Here is a 22,203-nt window from a genome sequence, read left to right as displayed (position 1 = left end):
CTGAAGAAACTTTTTGTATATGATAGGCTTAAATCTCCTTCTTTCATTTCATAACTTTTCTGACTTCACGTGCCAGAAAGATAGTTTTTGTTCTTTGAAGTGAGTTACGAATCACTGATTCTTGGCAGATGCTGCTGCCCACAAAAGCAAGATTGCACAAACTAATTCCCTTAAGTTTAGATAATAAAATGTTGTAATGCAATTTGTAACTTAAAATGTTTAACTTAATTTTWTTTTTGTTTTTGTTTAATTAACTACTAAGCAAAAGTGGGGGTGGTGCTTTTAGAATAATGTTATTGATTTTTAAATTAATTTCCTTTTTAACTGTATGAAAGAAACTGTAGTTTCATTATATTTTCTCTCYTCTCTGACTCAGGGAAGTACAGGAAACAGGTTCGGAATGTGACTCCTTAAATTCATCCATTGGAAGAAAACAGTCTCCTCCAGCAAGTCTTGAGATGTACCAGACAATTTCTCCTCAGAAAGTATCGCCAGAAGAATTCTCACTTGAGGAATCATCTACAGGAGACTCCTCTTCTCTAACTGCAGATATTTCTAGGGGCTCTCCTGACTGTGTAGGCATGGCAGAAACTAAGAGCATGATCTTTAGCCCTGCAAGCAAAGTTTATAATGGAATCCTGGAGAAGTCTTGCAGCATGAACCAGCTTTCAACTGGGATCCCAGTCCCAAAGCCTCGTCACACCTCATGTTCTTCAACAGGCAGTGATTGTAAACCCAGCCATGAAGCTGCTTCTGTCCCTAGGATAAGTAGCATCCCACAGGACCTCTACCAGAATGGTGAAAAAAATAAAAAGCCATCAAAAATAAAAAACCTCTTTAAGAAGAAGTGTAAGTGAGGTGGGCAGAAGAAAACATACAATAATGTTATAAGAACTCTATTTTTTAAATCTTTAGGAATGTAATTCCATTTGAGCATTCCAGACTGGATGCCCRAATGGAATACTCTGTAGGTCACCTATATTTAATGACTGTACTGTCAATGGTCGTGCCAGCTGTCAATGAGAAATCATTAAAAAGATCAGACAGTTTACATTAATTTCTGCCTATTTATTTCTTTATATTTTTTAGTTGTTCTTTTTCAGATTTTTTTTTTAATTTTTATTTGTTTAGTTGGGCTTTTTTAAGTTTATTCATAAACCATTTTTAAGCCACTTTGGACTCCTAAGCTTTAATGGACTAGTAAGCCTTCCTGGGCTTGCCAAAGTTTCTTGTTTACTGGAGCATCTTCCTATCTTTCCGTAGAACTAGGACATTTAACTACTGGACTTTAAACAAAAATAAAAGAAGTAGAACTAAATGAATTGCACTACCGTTTTACAGACTGGAACAGTCTCTGCAAGTGAAACTGAAAGACTTGTATTTGACTGAGAAGATGAATCTTTTCAATTTTAGATCTTTTGGGATTTTTAAGTAGAATTTAGCATTTCTAATTGACTTGATTCCTGGAAATAGAAATGTCATACTTTTATTATGGGAAGCTTTGTTAGATGCATTTATTATTAGAATGGTTCAAGTCCTGCTTTAAAGATCATTTTTTTCCCAGGACTTTCACTGTGATTTTACTTCACTGCAGGCTGTATGACAAACAAAAAAAAAAAGAAAAAAAAAATTTACCAAGAGAACAGGCTCTTGATTCCTTATGCAAGTGATGGTTGTGAAACTTGACTGAAGACTGAAAAAATTCACCCTCTTGAAATGAGGAGGGGAATAGTAGCTTTTGTTTACAGATTGACAGACAATGGACATTTGGGTTGTGGAAGTTTGTGCTGTGGTAAAGATAATAAATTGGAAACATTGTTGTGCTTGGGAATGTTCCAATTGTAGCTGATGCTTGTTTCAGACTTGTTTCAGAGGTCCTGTTAATTGAAAGCTGTTGTAGGCTACATTGCTTATGCTTACTGCTRTGTATAAGTTATATTTTTTGAATTAGCTATTATTGTCTTAATGTCCTCCTTTTGTAAGATTTCATACACTTTATTTTTGTATAGTTTGAAGATTTAGCTGTTCAGAGATGTCTGAAGTAAATGGTATAATTTTATAATGCATACTGTTATACTAACTCATAATTTTAGATATAAAGATAAATATAAAGGTGAGATGGCATGCTTCAGATAAAAGCAATTTTTGTGAAGCTTTTATAGGGAGAGATGAAATGATGCAAGGTAACAAGGAAGCCTTCTTAGGGTAGCAGTAGCTAGTCRTTCAAAAACATCTTTTTATTTTTTTTTAAACAGTTGGAGACAAGAAATGTACTGCTTAAGCAACAGTGCCTTTTATTCAGTTTGAAAATATTAGTACTGAGCAGGAATTTCTTCTGAGGTACATTCCAAAGAAATATTTCCTGCTCTAGTCAACACAAGCAATTTACCCAGTGATGACTAAACAGTCTCTGATCTTCCATAGGGGTGTTCCAGTTGCCTCAAGTAGCAGGTGCCACTGCCAGGGACTTGTGATTAGGGGCTCACACGCACCAATATGTATGTGATGTACTGTATGAAAGAATTATTTCACTGACTGCCTAAATTTTTTTAGTAAGGAGCCTTCAAAAACTGTAGCTAGTTGAAATCAAGTGATATGTGTCTTTACTGTCATTTTTTTTTTCGGTTCCACTGCGCATACCCCATGTGTTAGTTCTCTCCTCAAGAAGTGGTGGTGGTGGTGGTGATTTTAACAGATTTGCTGTGSTTGGTGACATGGTTGAAAGAGAAGGGTTATGAAACGGATGGAGACCTTACATGTGCAAGTACCTGAAAAATCCTGATACATTGATTATTTCCTTAAGAGAGCAGAAGCAATCCAGAGTTTTATTGTCCAGCAAAGACGGATTGTAGGCCATCTGTGCAGAAAAGGGTGAGAGGAAGCAACTGTTTCGTTAAAGTTCCGAGAAGAAAAAAATGGAAGAATAGAAAATAATGAGAACATAACATTATTCCATTATTCTCTGAATCATCGGATTGAATAGCTGTAGTGTAAAAAAATAAAGTCATCACAAGATGACAATTGTCTCTTTTAACAAAGATTGTACACTCTGTACACAGCAGACAACAAAAAGCAGCGATGAAAAAACCTTGTGCTGAAGAACCACCACAATGCCGAGCCTTCAAGAGCTGCAGTTTAAAGCATGATGAAGTACTTTTATACAAATAGGGAACTTATTGTGCCTCCCAATCGACGCAGAGAAGACTACTACCAGAAAAATCTTGATGCACTTGAGAACGCTGTAGCAATAATTGAGCTTAAAATAAGATCTGGAACTGGGTAGTAGATTTTGGTGTGAGGTTTGAGTAACTCTGTCTGTATAATTATCAAAAAAGATCTAGTGGAATTTTGTTACTGGAGAGTAAATATTTACACATGGAGAAAGATCTTGTCCTGAGGARTGGRAGGGCAGCAYTTCTTAATTCTAACATCAAAATAARGCAAACTCAAATACTAAGAAGCCAAAACAGACAAATTCAGTTTTCTGTAGTAAGTATAACTAAAAYRTGAAATAGAGGAGGCATTGAACTCTTCATTGGCTGTGAGTTGAGGTGTTACAAATCTTTAAAAAAATACCATTTTAACTGTCTTCTGGAAAAAAATGTTTGAGGATGTTGACAAACAAATCAGATGAGGTAATCATAGTGATAGRTTTTGGCTTCAAAATGACAAACCTTTGGAGCACAGACTACTCTCAACACTCAGTGTATCACCAGCTGTCCTGTAACTTTATAGCTGCTTCTTAATAAGTGTTAGAGAACTAAGAGCTTAAGTTAATACAGTCAGAAGTGGTGAGTATTACATGTTGGAGCACAGGCTAATCTTAAGTTAATTTGGTTTAYGTATTATTAAATTAATAGGCCATTTGCATTTCTTGCCCCCTAAATTTGTCCCAAATTTAAGTGGTTTCCATTGCTGCTACTGCAGCTACTGCAGAAATTCCATCTTCAAATGGTTGGAGTCATTTTACTGAGGGAGTTTTGAGAGCACTGGCTCTAAGGCAGATCTTCACTGGCAAACTGTCAAATCCAGTCTTAGTGTTGAAGTACCCGGCAAATGTCCGCACCTGAGAAGTGAGACAATGCCTCAAAAGGTCTTTTGTTCCAGCTGCATTTGCTTAACAGTGTAATTCGAACTCTCTGGCAGTCAGTGAGTTCAGCCAGCATTCCAGCACTGGGATTACAGGACATATCAGTCATTCATGACAATCATGTAGAGATTAGAGATTGATTCATGGGTTTTTTGTTTCCTTTTGGTGTTTTTCACTTTTATAGCTAAAATCCATGTTCTTTTTATAGTTCTGATGTTTCAGAAGATGAGGCTCTTTGCTTTTTATATATTTTGTTGGAGTACTTTGTCAGGACAGCAGCCTCTATGGAAATTGCCTAAATCGCTTCTCCCTAAAGAGGTTGCTGTTTAAGTGACTTGTAAAATGAGGTAGTGTCAAATGTGTGGTTCTGTATAAAGAAGACAAAAAACCCCAGTTTTTCCAAAACGAAACAAATGCAAACCTTTCCACAAATCTTACTAAAGCTATATGACACTTGATTACTAAAACTCTAAAAGTTTTAGGAAGAGCATTTTGGTTGCCATGGGGAATGCTTTTGATCAGCTTATAGTGGACTTAGAGATTAAAGCAATTGATTGTGTTTTGGTTTTTTGGCTTTTCTTTTTGGTTGATTCCCCCATCCCTCATCCCCCCACAGCTCAGTGATGGAACTTAAAATTGATCATTGACAGTTCCAGGCATATGCCAGCTTTTCTTCCCCCACTGGTACCTAGGTAGCAGTTTACCCCCTACTTCCTGAAGGGCAGTTTGCTGACAGAGGAAAAATTCTCGATCATAGTCCGAGTAGTAATGTTATGGTAAGAATACAGTTCCTTGTTAGGAAGCCTTGAAAGTGATGAAGCCAAGAATACTTGATTCAGTTTTCTTGTGATACTCCAGCTGGCATCYGTAAATAAGGCAGTAATTTACAACTGATTGAAAGCCTAAAAAGATTAAGCTAGTTAGGTTAGGAATTAAAGCTTTCARGATTTTGTCCTTGTGCTTCCCAATATATGGGAACATGGCAGGCACAGGAGAGAAATGAGCTAATTAGCATTTCTTATGCCATCAGCTTTTAGTGTTTCAAAATAGTTTCATTCCATTTCCAAGTTACATTGCTAGAGAGGGATTGGATTACTACCTTACTTTCATAATATATGCAATGAAATTTTTTTTTTCAATTAATTACAAGCATATTTACAAGCAGTGGAGGATGTAAATAAAATATTTTTCCAGATACAGGAATTACTATATTTTGGACCTCTTGTCTCTTTGCTTATTCCTCGTGCAATATGTTAAGTAGGGTGAGCACATTTTTCTAATCTGTTCCAGTTGCTTTCACTAAAGGGGTGTGTTCCTATCTCACATTTGGATCACTGCTCCCAATTCCTTGTGGGCATTTTAATCCTGGCTGTTGCATCTTCAATGATTCGTGGTGAAGCCCACTATATGGCTGGTGGAGTCTGAGTGCTGCTAACATTTTCTGTGAGTGGCACAGATGCTGGGATAACTAATAACCAAAAATCGCCYGCAGGGTTTGGCTGCCAGTGACACATTGACAGTGTGTAAATGTTTAGGTGACCATTCTTTGAGGCTTCAGGAGCAGTTCAAATGTGTCATACACGTGTTCAACAGTTAGTTTTTACTTCCAGCCCAGGACAGATGGTGTTTGTCTGACTCTCCACTTAGTTCTCTTTTGCATAAACAAAATGTACCAATTCGTATAAATGGTAACAATATTAACCTTTAAACTATTATTCCTGGGTGCTCTTTCATCTGACATTGCTTAAGCAGATGGCAGTACTTATCAGTCCACTTCAGGCACTCAAAAATAAATAGATTTGTGTTATCTTTTGTTTTTCTGTACAACTTTGAATCTCAAGTTTACCAAGTTTTGTGTGTGTGTTCTGCGTTTMATGCTTCACTGAAATGAAAGTGGGAAGGTTGTTCTCTTCTTAGATGTTAAGGAGAGCATGTTTGAGCAAGGTAAAAATAAATGCCTCTTTCTCATTAGAGAGGATGAAAAATGTTCAGAGGTATTAAACCTCCTCTTAAGGAGCACTCACAATTTWGATTGCTGTAGATAAGAGGTACATTCAATCTCAAGGCTTTCAAATCAGTAACTTTTTATCCAGCAAAAACCCCCACTTTCTTCTTCAGGTGTACTTTTCAGAGCATTACCTTCTTATTTCTAATTTCTATTCTGTTTTTCACCCAGCATTAAATTTGGTAGTTAGAGCACCAATTGGGGTGATTGCCAGACCTCAGAGCAGTTTCAGATAATGTTTGGTAGCATGTCTTAATGTCAATTTTGGTTTAATATATGCTAAAGACATCTGAATTAATACTTTGTCCTTTACATTCCTTTTAATTCAACTCAGTTCTTTGTGATCTCTCTACTGTTAAAAAAGTTAACAGGTACTGGTAGTTGTTTAGAGTACTACAATAKTTTTTCACTTGGGAGTAGTTGCCTTTTAAAGACTTGATCACAATTGGATATTGTAAAAACACTGCTGTACATCAGGTGAACTAGGTAGAGCATTGACTGGTGTAATTTGTGCACGAGTGGTAAAGTTACCCTTCAATGATCCATTGATTGTTTATTTGTGTCTTAAGTTAATGCTGCACAATTATTTTCAGACTTGAATTCGTTTAAAATTAWGGTCAGTGTGTCCAGCCCTTCAAAAGTCAGTCTTCAGTTGTCAGCCATCGCTCCATTCTTACAGAAGTTGATTACAATCTCGAATATTTGTACTAGCTTGTTAGCTTGTTAGGTGGTAGAATGGATTCCTGAAAGTCTTCAGGTGGAAGGCAGAGAACTTCTGAAATGAACCAGGTAACCTGAGTTCTTTATCAGCTTTCAAATCCATCTCCCAGTAAGATGGTGTCTCCCCAGGGGAATGTAGATGTACTTACTGCTTGGAACTTTGTAGTTAATTATATTTGGCTCTCTACTTCTAGTAACTTGCATGTGTGCTATGCTTGCTTGCTTTTYAATAACTGACAAAATCTATAGGAGATCTTGGGGGTTTGTCTTAAAATTGCTGTAAAAACAAAAAAAAAGACTGGCAAGAGAAATCTATCAGGCTGTGAACTGAATAGAACCAACAAAGAGACCAGCTGTTGTCTAAAAGTATTGTTTAAATAATTCTTAATGAAATTAATTGGGTAGCACGTCAATTTTCACATTACTCTCCTCCAAGCAACAAACATAATTMAAATACCCTAGACTTCAGTAAGGCTATCTGGGAGATGTGCCCTGTTTTTACTTTTAATTTAAATAACATTGAGTTGTTGTGAGTGTTCAGCATTTTAATGCCTGACTTAAAAGATTAGCAGAATTTGAATGACTTGCATTGTTTTGTTTAATTACCACTTTATGAAAATGTAGATACTTGCATAAAGCCCATCATTGGATCTGGGTATGTWTTAATGACATAGCAAGAAGAGGACCAAGACAAGTAAATATGTGCAAAATTTGAATCTCAACATGCTTTACTGTTCTGGGAAGAGATGTTCTCCATGCAGATTCTGCTCTTCCTCTGTTTGCTCTTGGCTTCTGTTTGTTTTCATTAGTTGAACTAAAATAAGAAACAAAGCCCTCAGACTGATTAGTTTCTGTCTCTAATATATACACTGTACTTGCTTTTGACCTCATCTATTGCATGTTGTTAATGCTGTACACAAATGCATTTGGAGTATTTCTTTGGTGTTGTACAGCATGGTGCATTTCATTCCCTTTTCTAGTTTACCTCCCATTAGCTATATATTGCTTTACAACTGGAAAAAAACCTGAATTTTGGGGAATTTAGTCTGTTTGCATAAAAAAAAAAAATATTTTTTTTCTTTTCTGTGAGTCTTACGAGAATTGTCCTGCTTGGAGAGTCTCAGACAGTATTTTCCTGTGTTTATTCATGTTACTTTGCTTTATTTTATAAGTGAAAATTGATTTTATTGATTTCTGATGTGTTGTTGCACTTAATGTTGAATAAATCTGACTTTCATTTTGAAAAGTGAAATTGTGTTAGTGAAAATGTTATGTAATGTTAATTGATCTTAGACTGTTCCCTGAGTATATAAATTTCGATTTTTTATTTGATTTTTTTTTTTTGTTGAGATAAGTATTCTTGGTTCTGCTTAGGATTCTGGCCAGTAGTTCTTTTTTTCATGCTATTGTTAAAGCTTGACGGCAATAATATTGGGAAGGGAAAGGTGGAGACAATTTTGTTTGGCAAATAGGGTGCTACAATTAGACTTRTAAATCCTGAATCTTACTACTTTTTCTTGAAAGAGCCTTTCTGAATTTAAGTTGCTTAACATTTTGAAGATTTGGACCTGTGTTGTGGGGTTTTTTCCCCCCCTTTTTTTTTTTCTTCTGAACAAGCTGAAAAGCCTTTCCAAGTGACTGCTGGAATAATCTGKAGCCTTGTGATTTTGAGCATGAGGATTAGTTTGAGAGCTTGTGGCTCTCTACCAAAGGAAAAAAAAAACCCTGAAAATAAGTCCTTGTTGTTTAATATTCCTTTTAACTTGTGGCAGTTCTGAGAAGGAAGAAGGTCAAGAAGAGCTTTATCAAAGCAGCTTCTCTTATAACCAAAAATCCCACCTGTTGGGAGGTGACAAGATTATGCAGGGGTAAATRAGTGAGTGACAACATCAGTGAACCRCAGGATCAATGTYAATCATGTTTAGAGAATTTAAATTAGTTTTTCCATATGAAAATGGATATTGATAATTGAATCTGTATATAAATTATTTTCAACTGCAGTTGTCTAATACAGCCCACTTCACAAACAATAATTTGGTGAGTTGGTCACTGATTTCACTTTAGTTTGTCCTTAATGTTCTTGATTAAATAGTGTTACTTTCTTATCAATGGAAAAAATCATATAGGCTGGCAAAGCCTAAATCAGCATCTTCAGAGAGCTAAAACCCTTTCTCTTGGGGATCTGCTGTTCATTTTTCCTGCAAATGTTGATTGAGCTATTATAGCATAGCTTATAAGAAATACCTTATTTTACTGCAAGACTTGGCACCCAAGGAAGTGGAACACAGAGTATTCTAATCCCATAGGACATTACTGAGCTTTGGTTAATTAACAGCTTCAGCAAGCTGGTATGCAGTCAATGAAGTCGGTTTGATTTTTTATTTTCTGATGAACTGCCTTTGAATACTATTGAATCAAAGTCCACTGCCTTACCCTGCCAAAATCAGGCTTTTAAACTGATAATTTTTCCAACTCCATGGGTGATGGCATTTTYTGTGAAATTCTATAGTATCCTGCTTTCCCTAAGATGGACAATGTGGAATAGGGTTGAAATGGGACAGGTAATCTCCTGTAAGATCCTTTGGGCATTTAGCTGTTCCTAGGCATAGAGTGTTCCTGGTTAAGTTGGTTCTGGAGCAGTTTCAGAAAGTGGTATACTCCCTGGTACATTGAGTGCCATGTAAGGATGTGCTGAGTATCTACAACCATAGCTATAGAGTGGAAAATACTTCAATGAACTTACCTGTATTCAAAGAGAATTGCTGATTTTCTGTCAGCTTAATGCAGTACTTGTCTGTTTCAATTCTTTCTCTTCTACATCTGTGTTTCAAAGAGGAAGTTAAACAGTTAAATTCCAAAGGCCAGGTTTTGTCTATGTTTTAAGAGGTCTTATCTTTCAGCCTGTAGCTGATCCTATTCTGGAAGTGATTTCTGAACCTMATGCTGGATTTTCTGTTGTTCTCTTTGCTACTAAATGACTCACTCTAGTTTTTCTCATCARTTTTATACAGAAGATGTTTAACAATAGAGAAATATTCCAGAAATTTTAAGTCAGAATTACAGCCTGGGGGTGAAGGCATGTGAATACATGTGTGGGTGAAGAAAGAGACTGGGGACAGGGGTGCAGGAGAAGGGGCGTACCATGAATTGTTGTACTCTGGAATGCAGGAGTCTGGAAAAATRAGTGAAGGTACAAGTTGTATATGAGGGAAGCTCAAACACAGACTATGTAATTCATATTATTTTGGGGTTTTTTCCCCTCCCTGCTCTCATGTAATGCACCCTTTTTTAAGGTGTAGGTATAAGATCCTAAAGAGGATTGTCAATGGGAATACTAAATAAAAAAAAAAGTCAGTTTTGCTTTCTGCTCAACCTGTAGTTTGTATAAATCTTTTTTGTAGCAACTTTAGATAAAGTACTTTGAGAAAGAAAAATAAAACATCAGAAATAACATCTGATATACCTCTGGAGATAGAATGTCATCTACCAGGAACACCCCAAGATAGATAACTACCGTAAATATCTACAGCAATAAAAACTCCCAGCAAATAAACCAACACTCCCCCCCACCCCAAATTATCCCAAACCCAGGCCCTGTTGTGTTTAAAGTATTTTCTTTTTTCAGATTGCTGTTGCCTAGTTGGAGGTCATATTGATTAATTTCTGTTTAGGGTGGAAGAAGCAGCAGAGACATAAGAAGCACACAGACTTTTGATGCAAGTTGCCAAAATTAAAGTATYGCCAGTACTAACAAGCAAAGGGCTTCTGAATGTGGACTTTTTCCAATAAGGTTTCATCTTTAAAGAGTTCTTGCATTGCTGAATTGTCCAGCCACAGGTGTGCTTTAAGTCTGTGGTTTCTGCTTTGATGTATAACTTCTCATTAGTAAACAGTAAAAGTTTCAAAATTAATGCATAAAAGTTACAAAAAGAGAAACCACTCAGTTTAGAAACTTCTCATTGAAGAGAATCCCTATAAGACAAGTTTTTTAGTGTAGAATAACTAAATATGACAACTAGTTGTGTATTGGTGATCTTGATTTCTTTTAGTCGGCTGCTAAACCCATCAGTCCCAGCATCTTATTCAACATGAAGTTATGTTTTGTAGTGAATCTGATTTTTGTCTTGGGTAATGCAATGAAAAGTTTCTGCAGTATAGTCCATGCTCTTCAATGTATTTGTGCAGCCTCAAGTGCCTAAAGCAGGTCTGGCACACCTCTGCTGCTTTGCTGTTGGCAATGTATCTCCTCATCTTACAGGTAAACTGTAGGGTTTTTACAATTTTTTTCAGGATTTTTTTACTTGGAATTTTGCTTTGTTGAGCCTGGAATACTGTAGTCCAGGCAGGTCTGGCCAGAGCTGCTGTGCATTGCCTGTGATCGATGGTGTGTCTGAGACAGTGGCTGTAGCTGCTCAGTACCATTGCTARTGTTAGCCAGAGGCAAATATACCAGCTGAGCTTCTGCAGGTACTGGAGAAAATTCTCTGATTTTTACCTAAATCATGCCAATAGAAATTAAGGAAAAGCCTTCAAGGAGCTCTAGTTACTTCAGTCTTGAGTCAGGTTATTTTCTTGAAAAAAGTAATATTTATTCTTCAACATCCCAAGGTAGTGTGAATGAAAGGAAACATACTAGTTCTTCATGGAGAACCCTGCAAACCCTTTGTTTGTGATAGTGTTCATACATAGTAGCCAGGAATCAAGAAATTAAAAAGGAGTCATATGTTTGCATACTTGATAGGAACAGTGAAGGCACCTTGTTAGATTTTTTGGTCTTTAATTTCCTTAAAGATGTGCATAAAAAAGTATACAAGAGCAATTAGATGACTAGTTTTGATAGTATCGACTGCATTATCCCACACAATGCTCTAGATGCAGTTTAGATGTTGGCAAGTCGTAGAATTTGGTGTTGAGCTGCCAATCAATTTGAATTTGCACAGCATCGGGATTAGGATTTGATATGTACAAAATACAGTGATAAAGACATTTATAGTGTGGTCAGTTTTGCAAGGTAATCATTAGCTGCTGTGATAATTTGTGAGAGGTAACTTTGGTCTTTTTGAGTCATCATATTGAGAGATGTAATATTACAGCAAGCTAAAGAAAAACACAAATGGGGCTCCTCCAGATTTCCAATGAGACTCCAGTTGCTCAGAGCCTCGTTRGTAACATTGCATGGTAATAATTTGAGAATTATTTGGAGATTCTGTATTTCAGAAAGAAAGATCTGCAGAAGCACTGTGAAAGGGATCTCCACAAAGCAGAAACTCCAGCTGGTGTTTTCAGTTAAAGACCGTAGACTTCTCCTTGCCTTGTTCTTGGGTGTGCAGCAGTTTCTGCTGCTCATGCCCCCCTTTTTGTCTAGAACTATGAAATCAAGTGTATCAAGTGTAACCAATTGCACATATTCATTCCTTTCTCTCAATTAATTAAATATGCCCTTAGCCAAAACCGTGAAGAATATTGGCCTCACGCTACTCACTTGCCATACACATCTGTGGGTAACAGCGGTGTCRTTTGGTTTGGGTGATCAACTTGTCTATTTTGGCTTCTGCCAGATCTTTCAGCATTCCCATGGAACCAAACTATTCTGAGATTTGTATGGAAATAATTCAGCTTTCCTTGGCACTAATTTGCTGTAACTACAAATGCTTTTTTGGGTTTGTATCTGCTGTAGTTAAGAATTCTCAAGTGCCCTATTTTCCAGGGGATCTCAGACAAACCTGTTATCAAAGAGCTGTGATTGATTTTTTTGTTGCATTACAACCAAACATTAATTTTCTTCCTTTGTTGCAGAGGGAGAAGGGGGTGTATGTTTTCCACGTCTTTTAAGATGCTCTCCATCTCCAAGCACTGTGTAAACTGGCATATGTTAGATTTTGAACATCAGTGGAGAAAGCAGCACTGTAATTCACACATTCTGATTTGACAGTTAGGTCGCAAATATGCTAACATTAAACTTGTTGGTTATTATTGCTGCTCCTTTTCACAAGGGAAAATTAGTATTCACATTAGAGGATGACTTCTGTGCAAAGAATTACATAAACTAGGCAGGCAGCTCCGTTTCTTAGCTTTGTGAAAAAAGCCTTTTACTTTTTACTGTATTCCCCATCTGGGAGAAGTCAAGCATTCATTTGAACAGAAAGGCTTAGAAATTAAACAAATAGTTCCCTCACTTTTGGTGCAGCCTGAGCTGTCAGAACATTGGCTGTTTCCTCTTTTTCCTTCAGGGTCTTGCACTGGTGAATGACTGGTTTAGTGCTGTGCTCATGACATAACACATTCACAATTTTCCTGCTGAAGTCCTGGGGAAATCTGTGTGTCCTGCCAAGATGCTTTTCTGTATAAGAAAAGAGGGGATTGCAGCATTAAGGGACAGCTGCTTTGATCAGTACTGYTCTGTAGGGTGTAATTGGACAATGGAGAATTTTGGGGAGAGAATAATAGAAATTGCAGGAATTCAAATATCACACTGATACTACTTTTCAGGAAAATACTGTTGGATTGTGAATCTATAGTTGGAAGCTTCCTTGAATTTTTATCTTACTAGTATGGACACCAGAAAGATTTATCAATACCTGTGGATTTTAAGTTGTTTTAAAATATTATCCTATAAATTGAAAACACTTAAATAGTGCTCCATGAGCTTGCCAGCTTGAAATTATAGCTCTTATATATTATCTTGGGAGTTTCTTCCAAGTAATGTTCTCCAATTAGATTATTACTAATGTCCCTATTGCACTACTGCCCTCCTTCTCTGTYAATATGATATGGTCAGCTTCTTGCTAAGTCCTGCTGGAAGTGCAACTAAAACCTTAATTTACTGCATACTTAGTTGTGCTTTCTTTCCACAAAACTGTAGAAGTACACATAAAATGTCTGTTGTGGGTGAAAACACAAGGTTCAGTCTCACTGTGGAAGAGCATAATTTATTATTATTTATATTCTGCACTATTGCAAGTCATTTACCTATCTTTAGTGAAAATGAGGTAGTGTGGTGTTTATTTCTCCTTTTTTTTTTCCCCAGAGAACATAGCAGTGATGTTTTGTTCTGAACTGGGACGAMGTTTGCTTCATGAACCTTACACAACTTTTACAGCCCTCTTCATGTGATGTGGCTCTGGAAATACCTGACAAAACTACAGGACTTTTCAAAGCTGCTTTTAATGAACTCGTAGGACTTTGTTCTTTCTGTTTCAGGAGCCGGATAAAGCAGTCCCAGCTGAGGTCTCCCACTGCACTCCAGCTTAGTATTTGATCTGCCTAGGCTGCTGCTGGCTGTGCTTTGTGATTTGAGGGCTGTACCTGATAAGACTCAACCCTGAGCAGCTCAACCAGGTTCTGTCTAGATGAAATAGCTACTGCCTAGCATGGCAACTTCATATAGTGTGACAGGGAAAAAACCTCCAAACCCCAAAATCTTCCTTAAAAGAAAATTGACATTGTCTACTTCAAACTCAACTTCAGCTAATGTGTGTGTGTATTTCTTTATGTATATATATATATACATAGAGACGTATGTATAAAATAAATATATAGGCAAGTATTTGTATAAATTCGCATTAATACCTTGGAGCAATGAATCTTTGAAGTGAAAAATTCTGTTGTTTTCTCTATTGTCACTTTGAAGTGAAATATTTCTTTTGTCTTCTGGCCTTTCAAAGGTGAATATCTGCAAAGGAAGTGCCTTTAGATCTTTGCTCTAATGAATATAAATAGATAACAATACATTTAGCTTAGTTTCAGAAGCCAAAATCTAGTTCTCATTGTCACTTATTTGTTTTGTGACTTTTAATTTGACAGTTCAATTGTTCTCTAAAATAAAGGCAACAGTGACTGGCTTCTTGCAAGGGGTTGAATGAATGTTAAGCTTCTGTTAATTAAAAGTACTATATTGAATTCTAGATATTAGTAACTCACCAGATTAAGGGATAAAACTTCTGAGAGCTAAGCATTTTTCCTTGCRAAGAGAAATGTTGATTTTCAAAGCTACATTAAACTCTCCTCTGTCTTTCAAGTTACTCTATTCATGTTTTGGAGSGTGGGGGATGTGGGGGGAAGTGAATGGAAAGTAAAATGAAAATCTAGGAAAGAGTATATTATAAAAAGCTGGTTTCACCTTTCTTCATCTTCAACAGGGACTTTAATAAAGTGACATGATGGGGGAATGGAAAAGAGAAAAGTACTGAGAATGTAAAACATAAGTGTTATGAAAAYATCAAAAAAACTTTTAGTAGTGCTCTCTGTATTTCACATCTGTGTTCTAGTTATTCTAAAACCCTCTGTATGTTAATGGAGTGCACAAAAGTAGGGGAGAAGAATGTTGAAGCTTATCCCCTCATTTCTGCTCATTAGACAACATTAACATAAGTATTCTGCTAAAGCATGGTTTCGTACTTTGTATTTTGTAGTTTGTATTTCAATTCTTGTAAAAGTCTTGCAGTTTGACCTAGCTGGAATTCAATGTGCTCAGTGAGCCCACCTAGTGTTTCAGAAATGTTCTGAGCCCTTACTGTGGGTGAGATGTCTGCAAGTTTAACCTCCTGGTGGATTGCAGTTAGTGTATGAGAATGTCTGAAAATCTCTGATCTTTTGCTGTATGATGAGTTTGAAACTTTGGGGAAATTTTTTTAAACTTATTTTAAACACATATTATTTTATTTACATCTTATTTATTCACCAGAACATGGATCACAGAGCCACAGATCCTTTAGGATCAGAAGGAACTACTGGAGACCATCTAATCTAATCTAACACYCCTGTGGAATGTAGGGTTGCCTCCAGCAGGTCGCTCAGGACTATGTTCACTTTGGTTTTTTCTAACTCCCCAGATGGAGATTCCACAATATCTCAGTGCTGGCATTGCTCCAGTTTGTCCATAGATTGCTCCAGTTTGTCCATACTGTGTGTCTGCCCTGGGGAGTGCAGGGCTGGTCACAGAACCTGTGATGTGTGTCAGTGCTGGAAGCATCATCTCCCTGTACCTGCTGGCTTGGCTCTGCCTGGTGTTTCCTAAATGCTTCAAGGGTGCAGTGRTCACTCAAGATTGATTCCTTGTCCACCAGGATCCCCCTGCCCCTCTCTGCAGAGCTGCTTTCCTTCCATTTGCCCCTCCCAGCCTGTGCTGGTTYTYRGGGTTATTTCTCCCAAAATACAWGATTTTAAATTTTATTTCCCTGAACTTCATGAGGTTTCTGTTTGCTTATTTCTCCAGACTGTTGCAGTCCCTTGGAATGGCAGCAAGGCAGCACAGCCATCTGGTGCATCAGCCACTCCTCCCCAACATTTATCATCTGCAAGCTTGCTGTTGGCATGCTCTGCTCCATCTCTCAGTTCATTAATGAAGATGTTAAACAGCACTGGCCCCAGTACCAGCCTCAGGGATACATTAGTGCTTGTCCTTCAGCTAGGTTTGTTCTGCTGATCACAACAACCATCTGAGCCTGGCACTTCAACCAATTTTCAATCTRCTTTATTGTCCACTTATCTAGTCTKTATTTTGTCAGTGTATCKGTAGGAAAGTTATGTGAGACTGTCAAAAGCCTGGATGAAGCAAAGATAAACCACATCCAYGATTCTTTTCTCACCTGCTGAGCTCATCACTTCGTTGTGGAAGGCTGTCAGGCTTTTCAGCTACGATTCCTGCTCTGTAAGATTATGCTGACTCATCACCTCCCTGTCCTGTGTGTGCTTGGAAAAAGCTTCCAGGACTATTGGGTGCATCACCTTGCCATGCTTTGAGGTGAGGCCAGTTGGGCTGTAGTTTCTCAGATCTTCCTCCTCATCCTTCTATATGATGACACTTGCTGTCTTCCAGACCTCAGAAACCTTCTTCAGTCACTATGAATTTTCAAGATCATTCATTGTGGTTTCAGAGTGACATTGGCCAGCTCCCTCAGCATTTGTGGGTGCATCCCTTCTCTACTCACACTGCTTTCCCTGCTCCAAAAACCTGAGATTTCTGAAAGGCAGATCTTGCTAGGAAGGACCGAAGTGCAGAAGACATTGAATWCCTCAGCCTTACCCATCTTGGCTGCCACTGTGGATCCCATTCAGCAGGCCCACACTGTCCCTAATCTTCTTTAAGTCACTGATATGCCTGTAGAAACCTTTTATTTTGCCTTCTGTGTCCCTCACYGGGTCCAGCTTCAGATGGCCTTTGACATATCTAACTCCATCACCACAGATTTGGACAGTGTCTGTGTGTTCTTCCTGGGTCACTTGTCCCTGYTGCCATCTCTGTTTCCTTTTGACAGATYAGTTTTGTCAGGAGCTCCTCCCTGYTCATCTGTGCAGGAGTCCTTTCTGCACACTGGAGAGACAAATCTTCATCTTGGAGGAGGTGATCCTTGAACAAAAACCCAACAGCTGCTCCCTCTTTTCTCCAGAGCTGTATTCCACATGGCTTCTCCAAGCAGGGTCTTGCTATTCACCTTGTCCCTTACTTTTTGGATCCTGAACTCCACAACTCTTAATTGCTCCCAGCCTTCACCCTCCCTATACTAAGTCTGGTGGGATGCAGCTTATTTTCTGTTCCTGAGCAGAAAATACCTTTAAAGTGCTGTGTTTTGGACTGGTGACCAAAGTGATGCTGATTTCTCACTGATATTTTCACTACTGCTGCCCAGGCTAACACAGCATCAAGGRYTTCTCTGTTTCTCRCTCTGCCTGCTGCAGTGAGGAGGTTGAGGTGGGCACGAGGCTGGGACAGCTGGCCCAACAGGCCAAAGAGAGATTCCAAAACATATGACAGTGTTCTAAGCAATAAAATTGGGAAGGAGTTTCCAGGGATTGCTGTTGCTCAGTGACTTAGTTGGGCATTASTTGGCTGGTGCTAAACAATTAGTTTTGCATTTTTTTTTTCTTTTTGTTGTTCGTTTCCTTTCCCTTGTTCCCTGTTTTTACCTCAACCTACAGTTTTTCTCACTTTTACCCCACCTTTAATTCTTTCCCTCAGTGCTCTGCAGAGGTTGGTGAGGGAGCAGCTGTCTGGGGCTGAGATGTTTGTGGGGATTAAATCACCACAGCCCCAAATAGCTGTTCTTTCTTTGCAAGGATAAAGTCCAGCAGGGCATCTCCCCTTTGGGGTGCTTGAACATTGTGTTAGAGAGTCATCAGCACATGTTCTTCATTGTGTTTCTGCTGAAACGGAGATGAGATGAAAGGACAGCGGTGGACAATGAATGCTCACTGCTCTCTGCTCCCAACATCCACTCTGCCTGTTTACACCTGGCTCCTAGAAAGTCATTTGCTCCCCAGGGAGTCAGCAATGATCAGTGCAGTATTGAAAAATGTGTTAAAGGTTGAGAGAGGAAAAAATGTTCTCTGACTTGTGGAGGGAAATGTCAAGTGAAAGAACTTAAGGGATAGGGTGTTTGGAGGAAATGTGGTACTCAAAGGTCAAATGATTGGAAGTAGGTTAAGACAAGCAGATTTGAAAAGAAAGGTGAATGTATTCAAGGCTAGGAAGATAACAGAATATACAGAAATAACAGTAGGACTGGGAAATACTAATAATGTATAATCCTGCAAATGGCAAGAAAAGGAAGAAAGGTCAGAAGAAACCAGTACTTTTAAAATGTATCTATGCTTCATAAATCACATAAAAATAAAAAGCTCTCTTCTGAGTGATCCTTGAGTTAATTTATTTTTATTTTTTTTTGTTTTAGGATGATGTGATCTGAAATGGAACCAGAGTCATTGTGCTTTCAAGGGCTTGCTTCCCTATACTTTGCTTCAATGGCTTTCTTTCCTGCATCCCTTGGGTGTGATAATGACATTCTGTGAATCATAATAGCAGTGCAGAGCTTAATTAATGTTTGCAAAACACTTAGATCCTCAGATGAAGTGTGCTATGTGCATTCGGTGCAACATATTATTGCCAATAAGCAGAAGCTATTTTTAATTCCAGCAACAACTAATTTTTGGTGCTTTTTTTATCCCAGGAGCAACCACATGAGGATGGCCAGGAAGGGTCGTGCCAAGGTTCAGTTATCTCACTATCTCAGCTTCAGGAGTAGCAGGTGTTTAAGGGACAGTTCAGCAAAAAAGACAGAAGCTTTATCTGGCAAAATCTCCTGGCTTCTAGCAACAAATTTTTAAAGATTTTGTGATCTGAAGGTTACATCCAATACCGGCCCCTRAAGGGAATTCCTGTCCCTGCCTTTTCACCCAATGCTTGGTGAGCCAAGGRATTAACCTTGCATGCCCTCTGTAGGGTGTTCTCCCCTGACTGAGAGAAACTAGAGGAAGAAAATAATATTTKTAGTCTGTTTAGTTGCAAGCAAATCTTCATCTACCACGATGACAAATATATTTGAATCACCAGAGGAAAAATTATGTGATATTTGGTACTTTGACATAACTGCTCATGGAAGAGCTCAGGACATGTCCTTTCAGCCCCCAGAATGGTATGATTTATTGCTTTAAATTTATCAGAATCTTTAAAAACACAGATTCCTGTCTGAGGAAACATAAGTTCTTTATTCTTGYGAGCAAGACTGGATGTAGATGCATTAGTTCATACTAATGAGATGTTAAAATCCTGACTTTTATTTAAACTAAAGATCATCAGCTCTATGTAAGGAAGTGCTTTGCTTTGCCATTGCCTCACTTTTTCCCTCCCAGATGTTTTACATATCAACTGGCAGCAGTTTTTGKCCTCCAAAACAGAATTACCTGGAACTATAGTATGTTGGTATATATACGTATATATATTTGAAAGAACTGGAACTCTTTTTCTATTCAATTGGGTTATAATTTTCTGATTTGCCTAAATAGACTAATTTCTAATTTGAAAACYTGTTGAGGGAATTCTCTCCCATTTATATGGGGAAACATATAACTACTATGTGAAGTTGTGGAAATATTTGGAAAAGTGTGTAATGAAAGGGCCAATAAAAATGTAAATTATCTCAACCATATTTATTATATATTTCACCCGGTTCTCTGGCAAYACTGCTGATTTTGATAGCAAGCAGCCGACTAAATATTTTGTAGCAGGATTTAAAAAAAAATAAATGAATAAACCCATAATATTTGCATTTAATTATCTGCCAGAGAAGGTATCTCTTCCATTTCAAATTAGTCAAGCCGACTGTRTGTTCACCAAAATCTTTCTATCTTGGACCTGGATTTTACTCTAGGTGGCAGAATTGCTCTATCTACAGTGCACAAAGAACAGATTAGAAAACAGAAAATGGTTAATGATATATATCTCCCTAGTGTGAATAATTCTTGTTTCCTAAATCAGCTGCCTTATTTTTCCAATAGTGTCAAATGTATCAGTAAGCAGGTAGAATTCATAAGCCGTGTTTTTTAAAGGGGAAAAAACAATAAAATGTTTTCCTTTATGAAAAGTGCCTGGCTTAATTAGAAGCTGCAGAATCTTTTGTAAAGTATAATTGCTACAAAATGCTGATGCTTGAAGTGTTTGAGGTACTGTGTGTGAAATGCCACATTTGTAACATTTCCTAGGAGGGGTAAATTKGGGAAGAGTTGATCTTTCCAACAGTGCCATGTCAGATGATTTGCATAGGAAGGAATTAAATYCTAACACAAACCCCATGTTAAACTGGGAAATGGGACACTTTAGACACATTTGTAAGGAAGCTRTTCTTTCAGGCTAAAATAGATATGTATAAACTCTCTGTTTTGTACTGTGAGAGCCTAGAAGGATTGAGCCACTCTAATGTTTACCTAGATAAACACTTGGATAAAAGCTCCACACTAGATCCTCTAATTCCAAGAATTTTGAAGAACTGGATACAATTTCTTTGTTGGCCGGTGTAATATATTTTAAGCATAATTTCTTGTGTCCTCCTGAYGGTGTTTCTGAACTTTAGATTAGAGGGAAGGGTGAAAAGAAGGCAATGAAACCTTTCAGGAGGAGTGAGGTTTAAATGAGGCTCTTTAGGAGGTCAGACATTTGATGTCTAGAAAACCTTCCCGGATCTGTGGAGAGGGATAGAGAATTCCAAKGATGTTAATGTTCTTCCCTCCCTAGCTCTGGTGATGGTGCTTCTTCTCTTTAGTATGTGTTTTCATTGCCCACGTTGTCAGGCTCCCTCTCCACCCATGGTGAGTATGTTATTGCTACTCCTAAATGAAAACTACTTCCAAAAAAAAAAAAAAAAAAAAAATCTCAGTGCTTCCGATTTGTTCTGGATTTTGTAGCAGGGTTGCCGTTGTGGGAGTTGTAACACTGTTTTGTAGTGCTACTGCTGAGACTGATGTTGCCCTTCTTTGCAAGGCGGGGAGTGTTAGTTGCGCACATAAATGTAAATATTGAAACTTTCAGTACCCTTTCCAGTACCCTTTCTTTCAAAATTATGCTACATTTTACTAAAAGCTTTCTACATCTTTCATAGCTTAAAAAGAGAGTAAAGCAATTAAAGCATTGGTTTGCAAGCCTCTCCATAGGGTTGGAGAAAATGTAATTTTTCTCTTCCTCCTTCTCATAGAAAGTACATTTCTTGACTACATGCTTATCTTTGGTTCGTGGATTATCTAGACTTTTTTTTTTCCTTTACTCTGGATGGTTTGTTCCAGTATAATCTGCTTTGTGTTTTGAGTTGAAAGCACCYTTTACTCATGCTGAGTGTAACTTTCCCTCCTGGATGATCCATTGAAACAAAATGCTTTGTAAATGTAGAAATGTAAGCTCTCTGTAAGGGTATGAGTCCTTGCCTCRGCACACCAGAAACAAGAATAGAAGGTGGAAGGCTCCCATGGCAATTTACCCGTGGATACTTCTCAAGTGTATTTTTTACTTGATTTCACTTCAATCAGCAGGTTTGTAAGGCTGTGTGGGAGTGTGTAGGGGTATGTCAAACTAAGTGATAGTGTGGGGAACATGGGGACACCTATTTCTGTGAGATTATCTGGTCAAGGACCTTGTCAGATGTGATGAAAAGGAGAAGRGGGAAGCAATAACTGAAATACAGAGACAGACCTGGCAGACAAACATAAGAGAACGAAGGCAAGAAACAAAAATAAATAATGAGCCATCTGCAAAGGAACTGGCACTTTGAAACGGATAAGGCTGTAAACCTGAGGGTCCAGGATGTTGCAAAGTGTCGGTGGTTCTCCCCAAACTGATGGGGGAATGTGCAGGGGAAGGAAGGCAAAGAGGAATAATGTGGATATAGACAGAAAGGGATTAAAAAGGGGTTGATCACGTTGTCACGAGTGGCTGTGCCCAGTGTGAGGCWTATCAGGCAGACAGAGATGTGTTGGGCTGGGCCCTGGGGACCAGACAGTCCTGGATGCTGCAGGAGACTGTTGCTCCCAGCATCCCTTAACAAAGCTTTTTGGTTAAAGGAAAAATTAGGAGAACCATACTGATGAGGGTTGGTTTTTTTTTTCTTTTTTTTTTTTTTTTTTTTTT

General features: G+C 38.0%; 1 protein-coding gene across 2 annotated transcripts in view; it reads left to right on the top strand.

Annotated features, from left to right (window-relative positions):
* STIM2 (stromal interaction molecule 2) overlaps window positions 1–3,031 on the top strand; it is a 65,778-nt gene extending 62,747 nt beyond the window's left edge. Inside the window, exon 12 of one of the 2 annotated variants that reach the window (XM_057365040.1) lies at window positions 377–3,031. In XM_057365040.1, coding sequence (XP_057221023.1) covers window positions 377–857 — 481 coding nt within the window. In that variant the 3' untranslated portion in view covers window positions 858–3,031. The remainder of the gene's footprint in view (window positions 1–376) is intronic. The other variant, XM_057365041.1, reaches the window with a different exon arrangement.
* The last annotated feature ends 19,172 nt before the right edge of the window (window positions 3,032–22,203 follow it).

Source organism: Malurus melanocephalus, unplaced genomic scaffold (genome assembly GCF_030028575.1).
Source record: "Malurus melanocephalus ecotype Western Australia unplaced genomic scaffold, MMel_1.1 scaffold_47, whole genome shotgun sequence".
Taxonomy (NCBI): Eukaryota; Metazoa; Chordata; class Aves; order Passeriformes; family Maluridae; genus Malurus; species Malurus melanocephalus.
Note: the sequence above shows the minus strand (reverse complement) of the source record. Positions and strands in the feature narration are given on the sequence as shown.